Source organism: Vollenhovia emeryi, unplaced genomic scaffold, assembly GCF_000949405.1.
Source record: "Vollenhovia emeryi isolate VEMERY1.0 unplaced genomic scaffold, V.emery_V1.0 DF939120.1, whole genome shotgun sequence".
Taxonomy (NCBI): Eukaryota; Metazoa; Arthropoda; class Insecta; order Hymenoptera; family Formicidae; genus Vollenhovia; species Vollenhovia emeryi.
Window position 1 is genome coordinate 4,155,889 of NW_011967246.1, and position 18,991 is coordinate 4,174,879.

Consider the following 18,991-nt stretch of genomic DNA (forward strand, 5'->3'; position numbering starts at 1 on the left):
CATAAAGGAAACTAATGCAAATCACGTTTGCCCGTAAAAAATGTTCACGCTTATCGTGTCTTTTCCCTAAAAACTACAAAATTGAATGCAACATAGAAATTTCTCTAAAACGAGACCGATTTGCCCGGCAGCGTTAAAGATGTCGAGAGCGCCATTGCAATCGACATCTTTTAGAAAAGTATCTTGCGTTACGCCCAAAATGTATCTAGCAGGAAGAAGCAGAAAATGTGAAGAATACGTGCTAAGAGTCAATATAGATAGGATAGGATGGAAGTGTCGAATAAACAGCCGCGCAGTGTGCGGAAGGTAGGTGTCGAAGAACAGGAATAACCCGGTCGTCTACCTGCTTACATCACCGACCGAAGGAAGGGCGTCAATTCTTCACAGATTGTTAAATTATTACATGAGGTTTATGGCGAGCGTCGAATCGATGGGTCGCCGGGTGCGGCCACATCGGTACGCCCGACGCCGTCTCGACTTCCAATTAGCAGCTTATCGTTTATTGGTTTTCGATATTTGTTTTCCTTTCGTGAAGCTCATCGAAACATCTCAAACGCCTCGGCGGTATACGTACGCTATTTCTCGAAGAATGGAAATCAGTGGTGCCTTTTTCCCACACGCCCGGGAACACGTCGGGCTTGCCGTGAACGTGCCCGGAATATATTAATCGATGTATAAACAATGTTGAAATTTCGTCAACTTGTTTCAAAGCGGGCGTTAAAATGTTGCCAAGCGTCGCTCCGCTTAGAACTAACAGCCGACGAGTTATTAACCGTAATACTAATTAAATAGAGGACAGAGAAGATATTTCGGGGAAGAAAGGGTAATTCATAATCACAACGAGTGATGAGAAAAGTTTGGTGTGACTTGTACCGCTTTTCGAAGTGAAAAGGGAGATGTGAAAAAGAGGGGACGGTTCTGCCTCCTTCACCCTCTTTTTCCGCCGTGGCGGTCGGGAAGAGGGCTAATATATATCAGCAAGTAAAACAAAAGCCTCGGACAAACAACGAACGGTGATGTGTCTACCTCAAGGATAGAGGCGGCAAGGGAAATGAGGATGTAGCGGGGAGGGAGAGACGGCGTAGGCGAAGGGTTGGTACGCTTGGTGGTGAGAGGAAAGAGAGGGTTGCCGGAGTGAGATATATGGGGAGGCTTTTAGTTTCGTTAATGGCTATCTCGCAGACCGATAAGTGCCGAGATCTGTCTACCTTCGCTTGCTTTACACCTTTCTCGCTACGGCTGGTGCACGGCCGTGCCTTCACGTTTCTATAAAAGCTGAAAAAGACATGATACCGGGAAAAGGGCTCGCGCGGTACTTAAAACGATCGTAAACGATTATGCTCCATTTTACCTGCTTTATATATGTATATATGCATATTTCTCGATAGAATTATTACTTTTTTCATAATTAACAGACGTCGTAAAAATAAGAGAACAGAAATTAACTTTCAAACCTTAGGTGCGCTAAAATTATTTTTTTCTCCCCACTTTTCTTCTCTGCCTTATTGCGACTCTGTTGTTGACTATATTAATTGATGCTAATTGATAATTGATAAGGAAGCCGCAGTTATTATTCAAAGCTTAAAAATTTTAAAAGAATGACTAGTCTGCCAAAGTAATTCGTTTAGAGACAGACACAATCGTGCTAAAAATAACATTTAAATAAAACACACAGTAAACCATTTAACAGCTATTTCGCATAATTAAAAAATTAATATCCGCGGTAAATAAGAGTGGCAGTGTCAAGCTATTAGCCGCTTGTGTGAAAAAATTAGGCAAGTAAGACTGTTTTTTTCTTTAAAGAAGCAACTGCGGAAACTGTTTCCTTTAGAAAATAAAAAATGGCATAAATGTAACATGATTGCATTCTGATTGAAACCCCATAAGCTAAGTGGCCAACGGCTATAATATGGCTTCCCCTTGATAGATTCGTATATTCGAAGATTGATCATCGTATCCCCAACGTATTGCTAATCGTTCCTGTCAGTCATCTTGGCGTTTTCGTACAATAAAGCACTATTAGACACTCGAATGAAGTAGAAGAACGATACTCTTGTAGCGTACTTGCTGATTGACGGTATCCACTTTCCCGGAAAGAATGTAATTGATTAGCGATTTCCGGAGGGGAACTTTTTGCGAAAACCATGCACCTATTAGATATACATGCATCATATACGCGAGCGAAAGAAGATCAGCCGTGCAATGTAGCCTAGGAGATTAAACGGAGATGATAATAGTGTTTTGTTAACAATAAGAATTGGATGCTCGCTCGCCTTATAAAGAAAAGTACGTAAAAGTCTCTGCGCGATTTGATATAAAGGGGATTAGAAATCAATTAGTGCCTTGTGAATAGAGGGACAATGCATTTGTTGCAAAATACTGCGAAACCAGAGAACAGTTTAATTACACGCCCAAAAATGATTGGTTAACCGGAATTCAGCCGAATGCGAGAATAATTAGACGCAGCCGGGCAAGTCTGTAGTATCGAATAACGTCAACAATGGGAGATCTAATCAGAATCGGCTATTACAATTCGCCGATACCGATTGATCGTCCGCGCATCTCGCTATCGTTTACAAAGCTTGCAAGCGCATGCTTGCACATTGCGCGTTCTCTCTCACTCGTCCCCTTTAACCGTGTCTCTATTTCTCTGTGTTGAACGCAGTTGCAGATGCAATGGAATACATTTAGCCAAGTACAAACAAGAAGCGTATATAGCTTTCTGCATTTCACGACGTCCACAAACAGCAATAATCAAACTAATTATGTTTGCATCGACGAAGTCGTCCAAAGCGAACAGCGGCTACGCAACTTCCTATTATTCGTTTACTTTACGCTAGAAAAAAAAACGTTTGCAATCACGCTTTCCGTATAAATACAAAAGCATTTTATATATAATTATTATTATTATAAAATATATTCCATCATATGCAATGTAACGGATGGCACAGTTAAAAGTATATTAGATGCCACATTTAATATTTTTATGCCTTTTTGATTCGCAATATTTGTTATATTTATTATTCCATTGTGTCACTTGCGATAATTAACGCCTTAATTCTCTAAGGTAGAAAACAGTTATTTCCCGGCATTTGCATTATACTCTTGCGCCGCTAACACAGCCGATCTCGAAAACGCGCGTAATACAGATTTGGAGATTCGACCAAACGGATTTTGTGCCCCGTAGCAACATGTACGTTGCGTGTTCCACGTGTTAACAATTCGGTCGCGGTTACGATGCTATTTAACTGCCCTATCGCTCTGATTACTTCCCGGTGCTTCTGGGCAACTGCGAATCAGGATTTAACGGGATGATCAGCCCTCGAAATAATCGTTCGCGCATGTCTGTTCTCAAAATTGCCCAACAGTTGTATGAGAAATCGACAGTTCTCTATGGCTCTGTACCGGATCTTCGATCTAGTTTCATCGAACAGGCTTGCTGTAAAATTCCGCAGGCATTTAGCTCTGCGTTACATATTTTACCACATTTGCTCGTAAAAGGTTTCAAGTACGTTAATCTCGGTAACGTTTTTGTTACTTGCGTTTTTGCGAAATATAGGCTTCTAATGTGAGACAGCTGGTTCTCAATGTCCAAATGCAATCATAAATCTTCTCCCGCGACGATTGCACGATCCAACAAAGAATTTTTCGCCAAACAGACTTCGCTTCACCAACAATAAATTCATGGTAGAACCAACAGATGACGATTGTTAATTTAACAGAAACCCTGCTGTCTCATATTGAAAACTTGTCTCATAATAGGGAACTTTCATCTAATCTTTCCTCTTCGATAAATGACACTAACTTTTCAATCTTCCGGAGAAAAAGTCAGATTGGGCGATGTCGTTGAGAAGTATAGTTCTCGACGTGTTAGCACATAGATAAGATAAAATTTAAATAAGACAAAATGTCGTGTGAAACGTAGTAGGATGGTAGGAGGCAAAGAGAGGTGTAGTAATAAAGGCAAGCACATGTTTGTTTAGGCTCTTTACTTCACTCGGATCTACATTGCCCCGATCTACCTTTGCTTTGCATTTTCCCTATGCGACGTGTCCCGTCTATTTCTAACGTTATAAAAGCTATGCGACAGCTAACAGCTAATATTCAAAGTGGCGTTATTCATTACAAAGAAGATATTTATCATTTAATACGAGGAAATATTTATAACGCGGCGAAACATGTGTCATTTTGCTTTTATTCGTTCCCTTCGTGTACTTATTTCTTTTGAAATTCTCAAAAGTGTAATTTAACGAACGTCTCTCTATCAGAAGATTACTGAAAATTTGCGCGTTATTACGATCTTTTATATTTTTTAACGCAATCGGAAATATATTTTCTCGATAAGAGAAGACAGCCAGAATCGCGTGTCCCTTCTCATCGGCAAATATAAGCGGTCATTAAAAATGATAAGTAATTAGGCGTCCACCGGGAGTACGTGTTACGTCTGACAATTTCTGAAAATAACGATTTACGACGCGTACGCTCGCGCGAGAGCGACGAGCGACCACCTTCCATCAAAGATCCGACGAGATGGACGTGCATTGTATTCTCAGAAATGAGATCATCGTTCACACTCTCAATGTCCAAATCTCATTTTCCACTCCTCCAATAAGTCACGGTACGTTTAGCATTCTCCGCAGTTATTCTTGTATTTCTTGCTCCCGGAATCTCAACACCTCGGCGCATCCTCCACCGTCCCTCTGATGCCGGCCGGGTCCATTCAACGTCGTTGTACACTAACATACCCACATGACTCTCTCCATCATCGGAATAGGATTTAATTTAGTAGAAACACTTATATCAGCTACTTGTAACTGCAGTGGCTCTCAAATTCAATAGGTTCGACGGTCAACCGACGTATAATTTTTTCCATGCAACGTATCGTATTATTTAACAATCGTTCAACGCCGTGAACCGATTTCCCCCCCCCCCCTTGATTCAAGTAACGCTAAAAATTGGCCTGTTGCGCACTTGCTCAATTTTGATAATAAACGAATATATAAATACCAACGTAATTCTCTACATCGCTCGTCAAGATTGCCTCTTCACCCTCGCAAGTACGTCATTGCGTCGTGGGCAGAGCCTCTAGGCAGAGCTGTTGATGAAGACTGAGCCGAGCTGTTGGAAGATGAGGAGAAACGAGTCGGGTCCGTACTCCAGTGGTTGTTTTGACACGAATATGGGTTTCTTTTGCGATTTCGATCCGCTCGTTACATCGAGCCAGTAGGTTGGATTACCCGTGACCGACACCTGGAGGTGGGAATGGTCCTTTTCAAGGACGCCGAACAACGGATATGCGCATAGTCATCATCGATTCCTCATCGAGCGTTGATTCTCCCTCCGTCGTGTTTCTTCTTCATCTTCTTCTTCTTCCCTTTCTTCGACTACTCTGTTTCCTCACCACATTGCAATCCGGTTCTGCGCTGTCCGCGCCAGGCCGTTAAGACGGCTCCAAAACCGATTAGACACACACCGCCGACCATTGATGGTCCGGTGAACGTTCGTTCAGTTATATTATCCAGAAAGTAGAACTTGACACGACGGCGTGCAATTTAAGATACGAATATTACTTCGATTTCTTTCAGAGTGCGAGTCGATACGGCCGTGTTATGCGTATTCTTCATTTTGAGCGAAGCAAAATATGATTGTTAAAATTCGCATAAAAATAATCAAGTGTTTAAACAAACGTGAATGTTCGTACACTGAGCAAAATGCGCTTCGATTGTATCAACAAGACATGTATGACAGAATGTATTTTGGCTAAACCAAACAGAATTTCTAGTTAGCACGATAGGGCTCGATATTTCGTAACCAGAAGTTCGCTAGACTTCACTACACATCTGGTAAATCCTAAAGGAACTCAGATTCGTCCATTTTCTAACAGACGACTGGTTGAAACTATCAGATTTTTTTTCAGTATAGAGATGGACCAACTCAAAATCTATCTACGTTGCTCAAACGTTGCAAGTTTGCTAGACTTCACTACACGTCTAGTAAATCCTAAAGGAACTCAGATTCGTCCATTTTCTAACAGACGACTGGTTGAATCTATCAGATTTTTTTTTCAGTGTAGAGATGGACCAACTCAAAATCTATCTACGTTGCTCAAACGTTGCCAGTTTGCTAGACTTCACTACACATCTGGTAAATCCTAAAGGAACTCAGATTCGTCCATTTTCTAACAGACGACTGGTTGAATCTATCAGATTTTTTTTCAGTGTAGAGATGGACCAACTCAAAATCTATCATCTACGTTGCTCAAACGTTGCCAGTTTGCTAGACTTCACTACACATCTGGTAAATTCTAAAGGAACTCAGATTCGTCCATTTTCTAACAGACGACTGGTTGAAACTATCAGATTTTTTTTCCGGTGTAGAGATGGACCAACTCAAAATCTATCTGCGTTGCTCGAAGCTAAGTTCATTCAATATTTAAGCCGACGTGATTGTAATATCGATAAACAATAACGAAAGCAAATCTGCCTTTGTGACGTCGATTCGGCTTGAAACGCGTCGCTCGCACTGAATTCAATACCGAAGCCAAAGCGGCTACGCGGATCCCGCGATCGCGGCGTAATAATATCGAGGTGGCGCGCGCGGTCGCTGTAGATACATAATACAAATGTATTAGGTAGCGTTATTGAATCGTGCAGCATTGAACAAGTGCGCCGGAGCCTGTCGCCTCGCGCCATGATACCCACGCTGTCACTTCCGGTCCTCCGCCCCGCGCCGCCCCGCTCCGGCCGCCCAAACCCGCTCCGGTGTGTGACGTAAGCCCGGAGGGGGGGGGGCTTCGTCCTCGCAACGCATCAGAAGTTCATAATATTTTAATAATGACGGCTACCTGCTGCCGACACCAACCGTTGCCATTATAATGCTAATTCGGCAACGATACGCATCACTACTGCGTCGACGGGCTGCGTCGTGTACCAGATGGCATCTGGATCGGTGCCCCATTGTTCTCGCGCGCATAACACTTTGCGCGCGTTCGGAGAGTGGATATATAAATCTGGAATATTGCGCACGACTGCCGGCACTCTTTTCCCTCTCTCGCTCTCTCTCTCTCTCTCTCTCTCCCCCTCCCTCCCTCCTTCCCTCCCTCCCGGCCCCTCTTTCCTTCTCGTTTTTACGCTTTATTACTCTTCATGCACTCCGGTTAAAGCTCCGGTTACAACGAGCGCGAGGGAAGCTGCTCTAATATCGCAGACTTCTGTGTACCGAGTTTACTATTCAAAGGTCGAATTTGCACGGTGCGAAAGGTTTTTGATACGCTTTTTGCGGACGGTACAATATCGCAGGATATTGAACGATCTTGTTCGCGTTTAATACGAAGCGTCTCGATATGATAGAACTCGGTTTACCGATTGCCCAGATGGAAATTATCCACGCTTTTTCGCCCGCGCTTGGTTCGTTGGCTCGCGTACTTGCTCCGCGTAATTTCAACAAAAACTTGGTCTTACGTAACGACCTTTTATCTCGTCGGGCCTTGAAATATTATTTCGCACGATAAGTCGCGTGACATTTCAGAGTTTCTCGGATACTCGCGTTTTCTCGCACACCTCGCTGCCCTTTTCTGCAACAACATTACGCCCATTCCGGACGAGCGAGCGTGTCAGCCTACGGCCGGGAGGGCATATTCGGTAAATATGTGCGGTCAATCCGAGTTTTCCGAATAATAACGACGTGACGATCTTGAAGAAGAGTCCTCGAGGGGATTAGGGACGTTTGAGTAAATGCATGATTGGTAGTCGAAGAAGCGGTCTCGAGCGGGATACTTGTGGTCTGGGTCGGTGGATTGGAGAGGTTCCGGTTGATCGGATTGCCGATTACCAAGGGGGGAGCGTTGGTGGGGCAAGGAGGAGAGGGTCACGATTGCACGGCAGGAACCGGTACGTAGGAGAAAAGGGACGCGATAAACTGGTCGGAAAGAGAGACAGTGAAGATCACTTCCGCTCCACGAAGCGCACTAGAATACCGTGCAGTACCGTCCGCGTGCACCTCCGATTCCCTCGTTAATGGCTTCACGGGGGTGCAGGCACTTTGTGCCATCAGACTGCGCCGTTGGCAAAAATTGATAACAGATTCGTCACATTCGTCTCTCGCGTAGCCGCGGTAAGAGCGCGTACTCGAGGAAGAAATTATTCGACGAACGCCGGGAGAGCCTTGCGCTTGGGGCAAAGAGAGAGAGAGAGAGAGAGAATCGCCGAAGAAAAATACCGTGCCAAAACGCTTCCGTTCTTCCCGCGTCATCGATTCCTCGCCGCGCTCCGAATCCTGTCCCGTTTGCGCACGCATGTGTGTATCCGCAAACGCGTGCCCCCAGAGATCTTTCGATTCCGAACTATCCGAGCACAGGCGAACCCGAACAAGGCGAGAAGTAAGAACGAACCCTCTTGCGCTCTGTCTCTATCTCCGCTAAGCTATATAAAGTCGTTCACCCCGATTCAGACAATCTAGTGTCTGCGCACGGCTGCTGGCTAACTCGGGAATGATCCGTGATTGTATTAATATCACAACACGCCCGGGTACGTATTTATACGTCTTTTATCCCTCTCTCTCTCTCTTTCTCTCTGTCTCTCTCTCCGTCTCTCTTTCGCTCGCGTCCTAAACGAGCTCTATCGTCGTGCCGCGAATTTATGCGATCATCGGTGCACCATCCCGTTCGCCTGCCCGTCTCTCGGCGTGCATGTATGTATATCCAGATAGATCGTGCATTTTTGTTGCTGAGGGAAGGACCCTCAGTCTCTGTCGGCACCATAACAATAAGGGAAACTAGTTATTGATCCCGTGAGTATCCGCCGCGCGCGGCGACTTACTTTAACCCGCAACCCGGGATACATTTTTTAGTCGCGCACTTGAAACGAGTATTTTCTATTCTCTAATATTAAAATGTGAGAGCAGATCGCTTCGTCGAAAACGGAGTTGTCGAGTGGATTATTAATATATTTTGAAGAATGCAATGAAGAATGACATTGTATTTGTAACGACTCATATTAATATGAAAAAAAACAACGGGATAAGATTTGTTTAATCTGTTCGTTGAATTTTGCGTTTGCAGACACCGAATCTAAAATTGATAACTGTCCACTTGGTAGAGAACAGGACAGTTTTCGTACAAAAGTTGCTGGTAAGAGCAGAGCGGAGCTGTTTCGCTTTGTTAAAGGCGAAAAATCACATACAAAATTTTCACGACAGGACGCAACTTTTCCGGGCTTTTCGGCTTTTCGTCCTGAAAATTTTTGATCCAAAGTTTTCTTCAACTGAGCGAGGTAGCCCCACTTTAAAGGTCATGTGCTTTTCTAACCCATCTTTCCCTCCTTCCGAGTATCTCCACTTCAGTTTTCAGTCCGGAGTCTACTTAAAAATTTCTTAGTATTCAATACACACTTTACGCCAAAACCATTTATCCCAAGCGAACGTAAATCTCAGCTAAAACAAACTGTCCGCGTTCAAGGGCGACGCAAAACATGAAACACCAAAATGGATTTAATGGGCGCTTTGAGCTCCGTACTTCATTACACTTGGCGGAAACGAACGCCACGTTAAAACTTAAAACGCAAACGTACAATAAACCGAATCTCGCCCGTTAATTAATCCCTGATAAATTTCTGCATCATTAGCAGCGCTGCTAAACTTGACTTGTTAATTAACAGCTGGAACGAGACACTTAATACAAAACGATCGTTCACGTGTCTCGCTGCCCTCGGTTTTATCGAAACCGTATGCCTAGCGTTCTAAAAATTTGTCTCTTCTTTAATCGAAGACCTTAGTCATTGTTAGCACATTGATCTGCAACATCATAGCTACGTCATAAACGATGTCGATTAAAGTAAGTAAGTAAAAGCTGATAGCACTGATTACATGTTGCGCCAAGGTAAAAGCGTATGTACAATACCAAAAACCGAATGCCCTCTCTATTCGACTCTCTCTCTGTTCGACTCGAAGTATCCGTAAGTAAAGTTTCGATGAGACAGAAGCGCCGCCGAATGTAGAATTGCAATGTCTATCGGAACGCGGGTCTCTCTCTCCCGAAAGCAGCAAAGCAGCGGTTTTAGGGTTCCCCTTTTCGACGCGCGCGACGCCGAGAAGAGGCGTTGAAAGACGAGAAAGTGAGATGGTGCCTTCGGAGCATCGTGAAATAAGACAGGAAGGAGCGAGAGACGCGATTGTGACTTTTGAACGAGTTCCATTCTGTCTCTCTTCTCTCTCTTCCCCCCCCCCCTCTCTCTCTCTCTCTCTTCTCGGCTGCTACGCATATTGTTCTATTTATGTAACCATTGTTCATCCATCGTTTAGGATAAATTTAGCTGGCAGACGAAATGAGAGAGAGACAGAGAGAGAGAGAGAGAGAGAGAGAGAGAGAGCTGCGCGGCTGGCTGTCGGTATGCCGGGTCGACTTTTTAAATGTTTCTTCTCTCGGGCTTCGATCCCTTACTCTTTCTAGCTGGCACCCTCTCTCTTTTCGGGTCTGTCCCTGCGTGTGCTATTAATGATACCGATTAATTTAGAACTATTGGGTTTCCCAATTAGCCAATCGGGGCTCGCGATATATGCCGCGGCGAGACTGTCCGTTTTTCGCAGCTTTCGGACCAAACCAAACATGGACAGAATTAGCGAGACGACATCGCGCGTTTTATGCGTACCGTAGGCTCTTTTGACCGTCATCCCGCCTGTCGATTTTCGCCCGACCAACGTCGCTCCTCTTTGTTTGCGCGCTCCTTTAGTTAAATGTCTGTAGAAATGTTTCTGTATTTTGCGCAAATTACTTGTACGACGCTTTTCACGATTTAATCCCTTTCTTCTTTTCTCATTTCAGGTGTATATATTATTATCTTTATTATACGGTACTTATCTATCCGTTATGCCGCGATCTAATCTCAACATAAACTGTTAGTCGTCTTTTAATCAAACGTATTGAAGTAAAGTGTAAATAACAAAAATTTAGCTGGCTGTACACGCACATCTGTTATAGATGCTTATAATATTACACTGAAAAAAAATCTGATAGATTCAACGAGTCGTCTGTTAGAAAATGGACGGATCAGAATTCCTTTAGGATTTACCAGACGTGTAGTGAAGTCTAGCAAACTTCTGGTTGAGAAAGATCTTTCATGGTAAATCCTAAAGGAATTCTGATCCGTCCATTTTCTAACAGACGACTGGTTGAAGCTATCAGATTTTTTTTCAGTGTAGACTAGATCATTGACGTATTGTATAGAGGCGATGTAAGGCGTTGAAGCTGCCTAAAGGCCATTCTACAATTGCGTAAACGTGGTTGTTGGCGGTTGTACAGTGTTGTAAAACACAGTTTTAAATTAGCATTTCCGATTGTGAAGTCTGTTGTAAGAGGTGGCTGAACTGCATCTTTAGGACGTAAAAGCTAACCAATCAGAATTCTGACACGCGTCCATACCGCTATTCATGCTATTCGTAGTCGATAAGTGTGCGCAAAGACAATTATCGCAACCATTTCAAGTTTCAAGTAGAGCGAAAATATTTTCCCCGCAGAGGGAATTGATCTGCACAATCCTCTGGGCTGAATAGTATCCGCGCAAAAATGTCCGTAACGCATTAACCCAAAACTAAACTTGTACCAACGCACAAGAATATCATAAGAAGGACATAAAGAGGACCTTTTAGCTGCTAAAATACTTATTTGGCCGCTTGTCTCTTTACGTTCACCCGGCATTAAATTTGTGCAAACAGCCAAAGTCACGACGATTCCGCTCTCAGCAAACGCTAAACTGTACTCTGATTGGTTATCATTCGCTTCAATTACGACGTACCTTACTCCACTGTACATTACTTTGTTGTTGGCTACGTTTGCGCAATTGTAGAACGGCCTTAAAAAGAGTTGCAAACGCGCGTACCGAATGAAAGAATCATATTACACGCTGCGGAATGCGCATTGAGAAAGTATAGGAAGAAGCCCATACCGGACCGATCGAATTTCTACTTTCTTACCGCCGTATTTCATCCCGTGGTCTGCCAAATCTTATGCATGCTGATCGTGCCAAATACCTCCCTACGTTCCATCTATTTCCTCCTGGCAGAACGCGCGCGGATCAGTATTATTTTTATCTGGTCATTCACAGCCTTCGCTCGGAGAGGAGAGCGAGGCATTCCATTTCTCTCTCCCTCTCTCTTTCTCTTTTTCTCTTCCTCCTCTCTCTCTCTCTCTCTCTCTCTCCCCTCCGCCTCCCTCCTCTCCTTTTGTATCGAGCGCGTCTGGGAAAACTATGGATGCGCTATTATTTCGACGTGTTTCCCCGTTTCGCGAGCCGCATGTCGGTGCGATTATCGATAATCGTTAGGCTGTCTCGCCCGCCATTCAACTCGCATCGTCGGATCAGTCGCTCTGCCCTGTACCGTGCAACAAAGCTATAATTATTAGAGCGCGTCATCTGCGCAACTACCACGAGCATTTACAAGGGCGTACTCCTCCACCCCCTTACCCCTGTCTCCTATTCCCCCCCGCCCCCCGTGACATCATAAGCCACGAAATATTCCTTCAGTCATTCACTTCGGAGAAGACGCACTTTCCCCCATTTATCGTCACATTGTGATTACGGACTAGACCCGCGGCTACAGAGTCAAGATGAAATTCCTACGTTCTGACGCATTCTCGGTCGCCTGTCTTGGCCCAGTCAACGGTGTCTCAGGCATTTTCATTAAAATCAATTCGTCAAAATCCCAGCCATGAAATAATATCAGCGGGGGCTGCAAAATTCTTTTTTTTTGCCACGTTCGAAAACGTATCGCACTTCTCGCTGCCTTAGGTTCGTATCGACCTCGGCGCTTCAATTAATCCGGCTAATTCGTCTGGCGCACGAGCGCGCGAACAGAATAGGAAGATACGGGGAACGAACGTGTGAGTCGACGCACGTACGTGAGCCGAGGAAGAAAGAGAGGTGAAGATACAAGTAACTTCTTACATAGATAAGCAAGTAAAGCACGTATTTTACGTTTGTTCGCTGTGTCGACTACGTCGCTGTCATTTATCGTGCGTGCATAAATCAGCGCCGGTCTTGTTCGCCGCGCTTATTCCGTGTAATCGCAAAAGATGACCCATCTTCCGGCGGATAATATCACGGAAGTGCACGAGTACGCGGGCGATAATTGCGATTGCGCAATACACGATACGCTCGTCCGAGGTGAGTCCAGAAAACAGCGGCGATTGGAAATTTATCGCCAGGTGTACCGAAAGATAATTTAATAAAACGAAAAGACGCAAGGGACAATGGATCAATTAGTGGATGTTAGATTTTATCGTATTGCGAAACGATTTAAATGTCGAGTTATACCGCGGTATGTATGCAGCTAGCAGTTTAATTGCACGAATTCCCAAGATTATGTTTAGGCATCGCATCGACCAATGTGTGAGAAATCAACTCCACTTTATGTAGCTTCTTAATGTTAGTTCGTCGGAGTACACGATTATTTTGTATGTTCATTAATTTTGCTTAATCAGCGCATCTATAATTTTATCTCGTGCAATTGACCAGTTCGGCTTTTGAGAGAGACTTAGTTAGTCCATATTTACCAGAAACTGTGCAACAAAAGCAAGCCTGATTAAAGAAACGGGTCGGGATGGAAGGACAGTAGACGCACAGGCAAAAATAATTTCTTTTTCAATTAAAAATCACGGAATAGAAGTGATTATTTTTAGCCTTCGCTATTCCGCTTCAATTGCATGCTCAAAGTGTATGAATTTAGCTTTCGTCCCGATTTTTCTTATCACTCTTAAATTGCGTCGTATCCTGTCTTCAGTTTTCCATGTTTATTATGCTACGCGCGTGTATGTAGACGCGTGTAATACGTAAGCGTACGTGTGAGTGCCCGCAGTGTATCGAGCTCGAGTTCGTAGATTCGCTAAACTCGAATGACTGCGCGGATCAGTCATCCCCACGGGATCTCGAAACTGCGAGGAATGCCTATGCTCCGCCATCTCTCGGAGAGTTTAAGGACTTCCTTGACGATTTTACGTATTTCGTACAAAAAAAAATGCGCTTTGGAAATTACAAAAGATTTCCCTGAATCGTCAATGCGGTCTTGTCGATCGGACACGATCTACAATCGAAGAGACGCGAGCTGAAAACACGAGTTGCCTTCGTGTTTTAAGAATTATGCATTTCTTAAAATGCGATGAGCTCGGCATGTAAATAGTTGAAACGAATTCTCTTCGATCAAAATTTCATTCTGAGACTTCCCCCCCAAAGTCTGGTTCTACAATGTGCACAGGAGAAAATAATTTGTTTGCGTAAAATTAATTTAGCTCGAGAATGAAAATTATCCTTCTTCAAGTACCTTCGTAATTGGCAACGCATACGTATTAAAAATGTACAATTTAATTTATGTCTACTTTGCTAATGTGCGAATATAATTCGATATCGATTTATATTATTAGACAATGGAATTGGAATGTAAAATTAAATTGTTGCATTGGGGCCAAAATCGAAATCGAGGATTGATCGATGAAATATCCAATTCCGATGTGTAGATAAACATTTATCATTTGTGATGCGTGAAAAGTCGATTGTAAGGGTATTTCGCGATATGGTCGCGTGATATTAATCATGGCGTGATATAACATATGACATTTATATGAGTCATCTGTTAACGTTTTAATTCAAAGAATCGCGCGCAAGAAAGAGGCGAAGCTCGCTTGCAAACTAAAAAAAGACGACAGTCGGTTCTCACATTCTCGACGGTCTTTTAAAGAGAAGAGTTCCACGAGTCCTTTCCCATCCTTTCCTGGTCTAACTCCCATGAGGAATCGCTCCCGTACGTAGACCAGATTTATGTGTAAAACTCCCGTGCACCACCCTCTTCGTCCGAGTTGACGGTGATGCCAGGAAACGATCCCTCAGGACTCAAGAATAAACTTACTCTTAACGATTGGGAGATCTGTATGATTGTCAGGACGACACAATCATAATCCGGTATCAACGCTACCAAAATCGTTCGGGACGTTTACCGATGTATCGGTTGATGTGAATTGACGTGAGATTAAAAGGCTACCCTTGCAGCAAACTCTTTAAGCACGACGAAATAACAAATATCTGTCGCTAAAAATCACGCAGCTTGCAATTTAACTTCGTTTTCTCACGAAAATTAACTCACGGTGCGCTACAATTGTCGATTCTAACGTCATTTCGATTTGCAATCAAAGACCTCGTTTAATATTGTTATATTTTGTTACACACACATATTGTATGTCTGTTTGTAATAATTTAATAGACACGAGATCTAATTCTGTAATACATTTGTATTTAGTGATATACATTGTATTATTGTTTAATGTATAAAAAATATATGTTACATAGCACAATAAAATCTCATATCTATTAAATTGTTAACTTATAGCGAATATATCGTAGAAGATAGACACATGCGACGATTTCTTTGTATTCTGTCTTTACCGTATCTAAAGAATCGAAACTGATACATAACAGAATTACCAAATTTTTCGTAACTACACCCACTGCCCGCACGGCTCGCAACAACGATTTATATATAACAGGGAAATTATATAGCGTCAGAGAAATGAGCCCGTTGCCCATCAAGACGCGTAAGCGAAGATATATAACCCAACAAAATTCCACGCATACCAGGATCATCCCGAAACCGCGTAATAAGTTAATCATGAAGTTACGCAACGCGAAGAAAGTCGTGAGCGTTTTGCAATCTCAGATCATTTGCTGCTTTCCAACGTTTTCCCCCCACAGGCTCTTACCGTTGCGACTTTCTCTATGAATATTTCGCTTCATTTCGTTCCCGCGCCTATTCGCTAAGACCGCGCTTAATACCTTTTCAAACGCATTTTCCGAATACTCAACCGTCACCCCTTCGGACTTGAGTGATTCCCTCTTTCCGTAACGTAACTACTTTGCAAGTTAGCGCATACGGTAGTTCGTACTCAAAATCATAGACCTTGCAATTCTACGTGGGTACTATCGTTCGAAGCAAACTAATGTTTCCTCAGGCCACTTAATAATTCCGCACGCGGTGCGTAGACGCGTGACCTGGACAGTTCCCACGCACGATGCGGAACACCACGCACCAAAGTGACGTATCACATACGTGATCATGTTCTAATGCATCGTACGTTTCTTCGGAAATAACAATTAGACGGCAAACAAGGCTACTTATAACGCAATCTTACGAGCTGCCGTGGCAGCTTAGCTCTGCTCTTCGAAGCAACGTGAATTACATCATTCGAACTTTTACTAATTCGCTGAAAAAAGTATCTATATATATTTAAGAAAAAAAAGAGTACCTCTTCCTTTCCACCGCGATATCTGTTTTACGTCGTAATTTAGAAATTAATTTTTCGCCACTTTGCGCAAATTTACGAAACATTACGTTGTCAGTGCGTTCGTTCTAATGCAAATTTTCACCATTCCGTATATTCACAGAGAAAACACTTATCTTGCCGCAATAAACATAATATTGTAATGCAACGTATACAAACATGCGAAACGTAATAATCGTAAAGAGCCGATTTTATCCCCGGCGTTCGGCATTAAAAGTCAAGAATTCCGATGAAACAGCCCAGCGTCTAACGTTATTTTATATCTTCATCGTCGAGTTTGCCGCAAAAACCTTTCTCGCGCGCCGCCATTCGCATTGTGCGCGCGCGCTATAATCATATTCATATCTGATCCGAATAGCAATTCACAATCTAACCGTATGTACAAATATCACCATACTGACGAGCATGTAAGTATTATTATGCGACGGCATGATAGAGACCTCTTCGGCATTCCGTCATGTTCGCGTTTCCCAGATCGAAATAATGCTATGCGGACATTATAATCGTAAATATGGGGCCGCACTTGCCCGCGTGAGGTATCTACATGCCATCCGCCTATTTCAAAAGGGAATTATAATTTATTATTACTTACGGGATACGCGCGGAATAACAAGCGTGGCCGCTGATACGCGCGCTTTACCCTTTCACGAACCAGGTCGAGTCCCGATCGATCTTTGAATACTTACGCGCTCCACTCGTCATCCGGCGCGTCGGTCGTCACGTCAAGTTTTTTTTCATCTCCTGACAAAATTACACGAACTCTCTTTTCGAAACCCGTACGAAAATCTACCGTCGTTTAATGTCTCGGCTTGGTTATAATATTCCAAGCTTGGTTAATGTTATCTAGATCTGTGGTGAAATAGTTTCAACTAAACGCATAGATTATTATGACGATATAAATTCATTAAAACATTGCGGAATTTAGTTAACTTAACTAAATGCAAAATTTACTCTTTCAAAATGTTTACAATTATTATCAAACGTTTTGCCATTATTATCAAATTCAGTAATAATGACCAAATTTTTTCCAAAAATGTGCATTTCAAAGTTCCGACTTTAATATTAACATTTGAACGTATATGTAAAAATACTACACTGCGAAAAAGTCTTTGAAAATTTATTTGCGGAAAGTTTATTTCACTAAAGTAAATATTGTATGCTTTTCTAATTGCAATAGAGACCATCTGTAATTGTATCATTTACAAAGTTAACTGAGAATTTCTGAAACTTTTTCACAATGAGTACGATAAGCGCTTCGTTAATCGAAACAGATATTTAGCCAAATCCAACATTCGCTGTGCTATTCCGTACATAAGACTTATGGCTGTTATAGGGGCGGCCGATAAATCGAAGAACTCGAGTGAGGAATATCAATTCGCGAGGTGGCCTCTACTGAACGTGGCACGACATTGAAAGGAATGTAAATGCGTTATGAGTACCGGCCCAGTTCTACGGTGTCACGAAGCATTCGTCAACGTGTCCGCTTGTGGCTTACAGATTGCCCTATAAATGAACGATAGTCTCAGAAAACGCATGATACGAACCATAGGCCGTACGTGATGCGCAGACAAGTCGAATTTTGTGGAGAAAGACCGGTACGTGACAATAAAAATTCAAAAAATCAATCCAAACATTCCTAAATGTGCCAACTGTTTGCCTGTGCCTACAAAATTGAAGATATAACAAGCACGTGAGCCGCGTGTTAACGTACAAAAAGAATATATATATAATTCTAAGTGGAAACTTTTACAACGTGACGAGTAATCCAGGGGAGAGAGACATTTACTTCGTATCATAACTGAATTAGTAATGCGAGAATATTACATAAGAAAAAACTGGAACCAGAGACAGAGAGAGAGAGAGTAGACATTTTGAAATGTTGAAGTATGATCTTAAATCCCCCTTTCCTAAAAAAGTTTTATATGGCAAAGGCACCTAATATCGCTTACCAAAATTCAAATCGTTTTCACATAATTAGTAATTGACATTTTTCTCTGTATTTTGTCTCAAATGAAAGAGGAAACATTTGTATTCCATGTACAATATAGGTTCCCTAGTAGCACAATTCATTGGCTATACATTGGCTAACATTGGACAAACATTGGTTATGTTGGGAGTTTGAAATTGTATTGGCCAAGATTGCCCAATAAAATTGTAATATTGGATATAGAATAAATACTAATGTAACGCCACTGTTATGTGTCAATATATTGCACGATATTGCGTTTACAATGAAAGTGCATGGCAGAAATATGAAGCCCTCCACCACCCCCGCCAATTTCGATCGGCGGTCCTCTTTTCTTTACAAAGTGATTTTTCACAATTTTTCAAAATAATTATTTTAGTTTAATTTAATACGTGTTATTAAAAACATTAACTTATGGAGCTTTTTATTTAAAAAAGATTTTATTAGAAATATATGTTGTTAACAGTGTTTTATTAATAAATAATGGCAAATATATTTATAGTAATACGTTGCAGTTATAATTTAATCTATCTTATTAACTATCGAGTTACGTCCCCCTGTCCCTGCCTATCCGAATCCCTGCCTACCCGTATTCCACTGTATATTCCTATCCATTTTCCTACCTACTTGCGTTTCAACTTTTTCTTAATAAACCTACAAGTTTTTCGTTAAAACCGCGACGCGATTTATAACGGGTCCGATTTGGAGTT

The 18,991-nt window shown here is 42.5% G+C and overlaps 1 protein-coding gene across 1 annotated transcript in view; it reads left to right on the forward strand.

Moving 5' to 3' along the window:
- The window catches only part of LOC105570670, a 160,885-nt gene extending 142,377 nt beyond the window's left edge, over window positions 1–18,508 (forward strand). The window contains exon 3 of the mRNA XM_012028074.1: window positions 17,649–18,508. Within this exon, the coding sequence (XP_011883464.1) occupies window positions 17,649–17,728 (80 nt within the window). The 3' untranslated portion in view covers window positions 17,729–18,508. The remainder of the gene's footprint in view (window positions 1–17,648) is intronic.
- The last annotated feature ends 483 nt before the right edge of the window (window positions 18,509–18,991 follow it).